General features: G+C 38.8%; 1 protein-coding gene across 1 annotated transcript; it reads left to right on the top strand.

Annotated features, from left to right (window-relative positions):
- The first annotated feature begins 2,093 nt into the window (after window positions 1-2,093).
- On the top strand, window positions 2,094-4,699 carry tcf21 (transcription factor 21). Its single transcript, XM_085383096.1, has 2 exons — window positions 2,094-2,682; window positions 3,429-4,699. The coding sequence occupies exons 1-2, from the start codon at window positions 2,248-2,250 to the stop codon at window positions 3,516-3,518; spliced, it is 525 nt and encodes a 174-aa protein (XP_085239222.1). The 5' UTR covers window positions 2,094-2,247; the 3' UTR covers window positions 3,519-4,699.
- Window positions 4,700-7,526: the final 2,827 nt, after the last annotated feature.

Raw genomic sequence — 7,526 nt, forward strand, 5'->3', positions numbered from 1 at the left:
AATTTTCAAATGACTTTTTTAGCATTTGCTGTTTTGTTTTTTTTAACACAATGTTGTCTTAAACATGTAACAGAGGTGTTCTTGTGCATGAGGAGAGAGAGAGACAGATGATAATGACACACAGGATCAGATGTCCCCCTCGGTGGCCCTGGGAACAACATCTGGAACCCGTCCCTGCCTGGTGACATCACACAACCAGCCTAACCTTTGGCCCCAAACCGGCTAATTAGCAGCATGTCCCTCCATAAGTGCCAGGGTCCCCACTTTTTTTTTCTCTTTCCATCTTTCTCACTGCCCCCTCTCCACCTGTTGCCTCATGTCACTGTGAGTATGAGTGAGGCTCTGAGAGGGCAAAATGCTCACTGAAAGGCTCTCCTAAACACTTACAGGACCTTTATTTGTTATTATTATTAAGAAGAACGGAATGCCCACTCACCACATAGGGTTTCTCTTCCTTATAGGCCATATGTGAATTTAAGTAAGAGTACAAATTATATTTATGACAGTGTTACATCAGGGCCTGTGTTTTATCAACTCACGGGACAGAGAAAAAAAGGTTTTCGTGAGCTATTTTTGTTCGACTCCCTTTCCCTCTCTCTCGCACTCTCTGTTTCTCTCTGGTGGATCCATGTATCTCAGAGGTGATCATCAATCTAACAGACTCTATTATTACTTTTCAACTAAGTGCTTTGATTTCCAGCCCACCCAGAAGATTAAACCCCCTTCTTCCTCTCTTCCCTCTCCCTCCTTTCCCCCCACTTATCTTTTTTTTTTCTTTGCTCTACTTTCTTACTCATTTCCTTACATCTGCCCTGTATTTCTTCCCAAAGAGCTTTGTTCTTCCTCTATCCTTTTTAAGGCTTTTCCACTTGAAGAAGTGCAGCCCAGCCAAAATGGAAGGATTTCACTGTGTGTTTCTTTTTGATAAATTAGATAATACCTGTTTGGATGCACTGTGACACCGGAAGCTATGGGGCTAAAGGTCAGCTCTCAGGAGACACACCTGTTTTCCTTGCACACTTCAGCTGTGTAGCCAACGGATCTGCTCACACAAACACAAACCCACAAACACAATCCCGCATCCCAGGAGGAAAGACCTGAAGCTTCATGCAAACTCGTCATATTTCAGTGTAATGATGAACAGTTTAAACAAAAAAAGCAAGTGAACAGGAAGCATGGGATTATCAGTAATGTACCCCACCGGAGCTCCAGAGACCTCTGTTGTTTGGACTTGGGCCTGAGTGGGCCAGTGCATGGAGCATCAGTGTGGAATGATGTGGAAGGCCAAACAGGGGATTGTGGGTGCCAGGTATCTATTACATCAGAGGGGACTGAGGCGCCAGTTTGCCATTTGAGACGTGACACCACTCCAAAAACCCCACACCCACTGTCCTTGCACTTTATTCTGTTACTGGCAAGATGTGCTGAAAGTTATGTGGACACTGTGAGCGGAACTGGCTAAACTGTGATCCTTTTGGAGCTGAATTGCAATTATTTTGCACAAATCTAATTTCATAATTCATTATTCAATGAAATAAAAAATAAAAAGACTACCTTTTCTTGTAATTAAGAGACAACATATCACTACACAGATTACATTTGTATTTTGCTAATGGTTAGTTCATTTCCAGTTTCTAAGAATGCACGTCTTTATTCATGTTACAACTAATGCATTAAAAAATATTTTTTATTACTCACTTTATTGTGAACCCTACTTCAGGCTGCATAGTTTAAGGAGTGCAGTTGTGTGCTGTGATCACTGTAACTACATAATTTGGAGGTCTCAAGCAAGACAAAGGTTAACTTAAAATACAGTAGATGTACAGAACTGATTGGTGGGCAATGCATGTAGTTGCCAATGTAATTTTTCAGTAATTATGACAAAAGGTTCAAGAAAGAAAGAAAGAAATTCTATGCACCTGTCTCTCTTTTTTTTATGAGGAAATCACATGTTCCGGGTTGAACAATGATTAAAATAAAACACATGTCCTACATCTTGGGCTCATCCAGGGTCCCTTGGGATCCTCGAAACCTTTGGGGAGCCAGCAAGAAAGATCAGTACCGCTGTCTCCTCCCTGCATGTGGTAACGCCCTCTCTGGTCACAAAGATAAAAAAAAAAAAAGTCTGTTCCTTTCTGCACAGTTAGTTGTTCATGAACATCCAGCGCACATCCTGTTCAATCGTGTCCAGCCGAAGAATTCTGCTCCCATGTTTTGAGCCCGCTTCAGTGGGAATACGCTACTAATATGTCCACCGGGTCTCTCAGCGATGTCGACGACGAGCTCCTGGACGGCATCCTGAAGTTTGGTTCCTCCGGTAAAGATTCCAACGAGAGCACGGAGGAGAGCTCAAACTGCGAGGGCTCATGCGCAAACGAGGAACGGAGAGAAACGCCCGGCAAAAAACGGAAGACAACGTCCAGGAAAACGGCGCCCAAGGGTGTGGCACAACAGGAGGGCAAGCAGGTGCAGAGGAACGCGGCCAACGCCCGGGAAAGAGCCAGGATGAGAGTCCTGTCCAAAGCCTTCTCCCGGCTTAAGACCTCCTTACCCTGGGTACCACCGGATACCAAGCTCTCCAAACTGGACACACTGCGCCTGGCGTCTAGCTACATAGCACACCTCCGACAGATACTGGCCAACGACAAATACGAAAATGGATATATCCACCCTGTTAACCTGGTGAGAATGGGCTTAAGGGGCTTGTACCTTTTTGCTCCCCAAATTTTCACACTTCCAATTTGGAGTTTTAATATAATAATGTAGTGAAATACCTGAATCACTTTTAATCAAAATCCAATGTTGTTTCGTTATTTTAACGTGGCCTGCAAAGGCCAAATTATAGGCCTCAATTACTCAGTAAAGTGACAAAGGAGGGCGATCGCTCAACTAGGCAGGTGCACGAGGGAGGTAAAAAACAAACAAGCAAACAGCCAGCCTCGTGCAAGCGTAATAAATACCCGACAGTTTACAATCCCTGTAGGCTGCAGACCAAGAAGTGCAATTTCATCGTTAGGCCGTCAGTGCCGGCAGTGATTCGTTGGGGAGACAGGTGAAATTAATGTTGCAGTGGTGTCATTTTTTAAAAATAACTTTTCGGAGCAAATTGAGAAAAAAAACGGATTGCAATTCAAAATTATTTATCAAACGCTAGAACTGAACTTAATTAAATATGAATATTGGAGCCAGAAAACGTTAAATGTTCCACGTTAAAGCTTTATATTGTGACTAACATGTTTGTTTTAATAACACCCGAGAGCACTAAGTGAGACTGTTTGCTCCAAATGAATGATGTTTTTATTATGTTTACCTAGTGGTTTAAGGTGATTCCACGCATACTGGCTTTGAATTATTATATTATATTAGTTTAGATTTAGTCTAAACTCTTTGACAGTGCACGCTCTAACTGGTTGCGTTTTCCTCCGCAGACGTGGCCTTTCATGGTTGCAGGTAAACCGGAGAACGATTTGAAGGAGATGCTGAACTCAACGAGGTTGTGCGGAACTACGGCGTCTTGATGCAGCTCAGTGGCAGCAGCTCTTTGCCTTTTTAAAGGAACAATGAAAAAAAAAAAATCCTATAGTGACTGAAATGCAAGTCTCATCTCTGCAGACTTTGAGTGGGAATAACGGGAGGGCATCCCACTCTCCTTCGTTCCCGTAAAGAAAAAAAAATCGTTTATTTAAATGCATTGTGATCTTTTATCTTTGCTGGTTCAAAGATAAACTTTGTACTTTAACCCTTGTATGGTGTTCGGGTCTGTGAGACCCGTGTTCAGTTTTTTTCAAAAGAAAAATTAAACAATTAATTATTTTTTCACGTGTAAATGTGTTGTGTCTTTCCACTCACTCCACTTGATTATAACTGATTTATTTATAACATTTTATATAAAAGAAAAACGAGAAGCACATTAATTCATAAATGTGATCTAACAAAGGTAAAGGGAAAAAATTAACCATGTTTGCTGTTCATATGTCTTGTAATTGGGATGAAGTAAACATCTGTTGAGTAATTTAACATAAAATTGTTTGATGGTGTTAATTTGGAAAGCCAAAACTCTAGCGGGTCCACCAGACCCATGAACACTGGCTGAGTAACAAAAATACGAACACCACACAAGGGTTAAATTGCTTTTTTTCGTTTTCTTTTTTCTTTTTCTTTCTTTTTCTTTCTTTTTTCCTTTTTTTCCAACAAACAGTAATAATCTGCAGATGCGTTTTTACTGATGCAGGCCTGTGTTTTGCGATTGTCTTATGATGGATGGATGATTTGATGGATGGCTGGATAAGGCACATGAAACCTGCTCAAATTGTTGTACAGATTACATGAAGTATATGAAATATATTTGTACCACTTTTACACTCTGTGTAACCAGTCCTTATTATTTTTTTCTTGTGTGGGCCAATAGTTTGACCTGGCAACCCGCCTTATCGCTCCATTCCTTCAGAATAGCAGACCCTGCCCACCAACAAAGCGTAGGTACAGATAGCCCGAGTCTCCCTCTGTTGTGTCTGAAAGATAACAGTGGACAAAGCTGTCGTTACATAAACAAACGTTTGCCTTGGTAGATTATGTGGGCGTTATAAAGGAGTTACTCTTCTTGTGGCGTAAACAGGCCAAATAGGCCAAATCACGTTTATCTCGTTGCTAACTTTGCTGATAGGGTAAATGCAAGAAAGGTAAATAAACCGGGTGCCAGTTTGAGAAGTATCATTGTTGTCACTGACTTTTACTTTTTTAAAATTGTTTTAACCTAACTGTCAGGGCTGTTTAATAACAGTTTATTATCTTATTTATGAAGCTACACCGCTAAAATATGAGCAGCCATCGTCGTTTTTCGTTAGCTTAATTGCATTTTGCCTTATCAACTCACGCGCATGCGGTGATTGGATTGACTAATTAGCATTCGGCCAATCAGAAGGCAGTCGCTGGAGGTCAGCGGACGCTGGAGTTTGTTTCTTTTAGACGTAGAAAACCTGCTTTAATCCCGCCCAGACCAGTTGTTTTAATTTGCTCGGGTTATGACCGCTGTGTTTACATCACGTCGACAGTTATTTATGCGCTCTGACACAAGGCCTCTCCCCCTTTGTCTCTCTCACTTTTCTCACTGCGGTTTATTGGGAATGAAAAAAAAGAGAGCGCAAAAAAGGGAGAAAGCACTAGTTTTCACTTACTCCTTAAAAACAACTAACTAAACACCTAGGCTATAACCTATATGACCTCTGGAGGTCAAGTACTCTTTCAAGTCAGAAAAAATAACACGCAGTTTTCATACCTTTAGAAATGTAGAGAATTTTTAGGCAATTTTTTTCATTTATATATATATAAATGATATATATATATAATATATATATATATAATATATATATATATATATATATATATATATATATATATATATATATATATATATATATATATATATATATATATATATCAGCCTGTTTTCCAAGTCGTTTGGCTATAGCTAGTATAATTATTGGCCGATTTTCCATCCATATCTTTTGATCTATTTATGATATATTAGCTACATTGCTGTAGATTTAGCCATTCAATAGAAGAAGATGTTTTGTTTTCTTTTACTTTTTTATCTATGTCTCCAGAGCGCTGTGAGAATCAGCCAGTGAGCTCATAATGTCTCATCAGAGTCTTTCAGTGAAATCCTCTGAACTCTTCTGTTTTTAAATGGACATTTCCATTTAAAAACTCTCAGTTTGAGTCAGTTTGAGAGTTTTCATTTAGGATATTGTGAGTTGTTTTAAGACAAAACAAAGATCTGAGAAGGATCTGAATACTACATCAGGGAGCAAAAGAGCAAGGCAAAAAAACATGAAGTCAATCCAGTCAGTCATTTTTTTGTATTTTGCTCATCTTTTTTATGAGTGAATTTGGAAAATAATAATTTTATAAAATATTGCCAAATGAAGCTTACATTAACCCCTGGGTGTATTCTCAGTTTCCTCGATTTTTACACTATCGTCTTTAATGATTAGGACTTCCCATTTCAAACTAGCAGCAGGGATGTAGGTGAGTTTAATCACACACAGTTGTTACTTAAATAGAAGAAGAGGAAAAAGAAAAATAAGAATAGTAACAAGTATCCTTTAACAGGAACAATAAGATTAAGTGCAGCAGTAATAAAAGAGTCCCACCGACATCTCTTAAAGGACCCTCACCTAATACATCAGCAGGAGTACGGCGGGGGCCTCGCCACCACCCCAAAGGGACCACCAAGGAGAAAATAAACTTGGCTGCCTCTCTCCTGGCTCCAGCTGCAGGGAAAGAGCAGGAGAGGAGGAGAGATAGAGGAGGGAGAGAGGGAGGGAACTGTATGAGAGAAGGGCTGGGATTCCCATACTTGCTAATTGTTTTGTTGGATGGCTTCCCAAAATTGTGGTGTGGAAAAGGTCCACACACTAAGGGGAGGAAACGAAAAAATCACATTTTGTTCCATCTGATCCCATCATGTTTCACATCTGCATGACCCTTGTTTTTCTTTGAAAACTTGATCTCGGCTTAGCTGTACGTCACTACTGTACGACAGCATAAGCTGATGTTTTATTTTACTTCCTAGAACCTCTTTAAGGACTGATGCACTGACCAGCCCATCTACAAACATACTCTCGCAGAAAACAACAGCATTTAACCCAATGACTCACATAACTTTGTTCTTTCTATTCTTACTGTCCAGGCCTATCCACAATGCCGTCTCTGGATACTGCATTTGCCATGCATGAAGTATCTACAGACTGCCATCTCCTGGACAAAATTTAAGTGAGGCCAAAATCTGCAAGCTCGTTTGTTATAGTAAATTCACTTCAAAACATTGTACTTTTCTACAATGACATTTATTTGTTGGATAATCCACAGTTAAAATATCTGCACATATCCATAGATATGATAAATACTCAGATTATTAAGGAAACTATCAGGTTTAGAACATAATGAACATGTGATATAAATTTTATAAATTGAAGAAAATATTTCAGGAAAACTATGATTTAAAATAAGTACGTATCTTAGTTTTGAATTAATTTGATATTTTATTGGATTTTTAAAAATTGCATTTGATTGACATGATATATTAAAAATGTAATGTTTACCACAGATTAGATGATCCTTGATGCTGAACCAAATATGACACATCCCAAACCTTTATTATTATTATTATTACTTTTTATTATTACTTTTATTATTATTATTATTATTATTATTATTATTATTATTATTATTATTACTTTTTATTATTACTTTTTATTATTACTTTTATCATTATTATTATTATTATTATTATTATTATTATTATTATTATTATTATTATTATTATTATTATTATTATTATTATCATTCTGCCTGACCAGATGAGGTCATGCAGGAGTCACCATTGCACACAAGAGAGGGCTGATATGATGTAATCCCATCCCCACCTTGAACACATCTGTGACTCCTGCCGCACACGCTTCCCCTTCAGCTCACCTAATACGTCTCTCAGCATGTTGCTTATGAATCAGGGAGTTAGGGTCTCT

Source organism: Rhamphochromis longiceps, linkage group LG15 (genome assembly GCF_057381845.1).
Source record: "Rhamphochromis longiceps isolate RC_006_pf linkage group LG15, R_longiceps_female_GT1.1, whole genome shotgun sequence".
In the NCBI taxonomy this organism is placed as follows: domain Eukaryota; kingdom Metazoa; phylum Chordata; class Actinopteri; order Cichliformes; family Cichlidae; genus Rhamphochromis; species Rhamphochromis longiceps.

Bases quoted from the DNA above. Each gene is read 5' to 3' on its own strand.
- tcf21 (XM_085383096.1), top strand. From the start codon at position 2,248: ATGTCCACCGGGTCTCTCAGCGATGTCGACGACGAGCTCCTGGACGGC. The intron at 2,683-3,428 runs GTGAGAATGGGC...TTTCCTCCGCAG, and splicing joins ATATCCACCCTGTTAACCTG to ACGTGGCCTTTCATGGTTGC.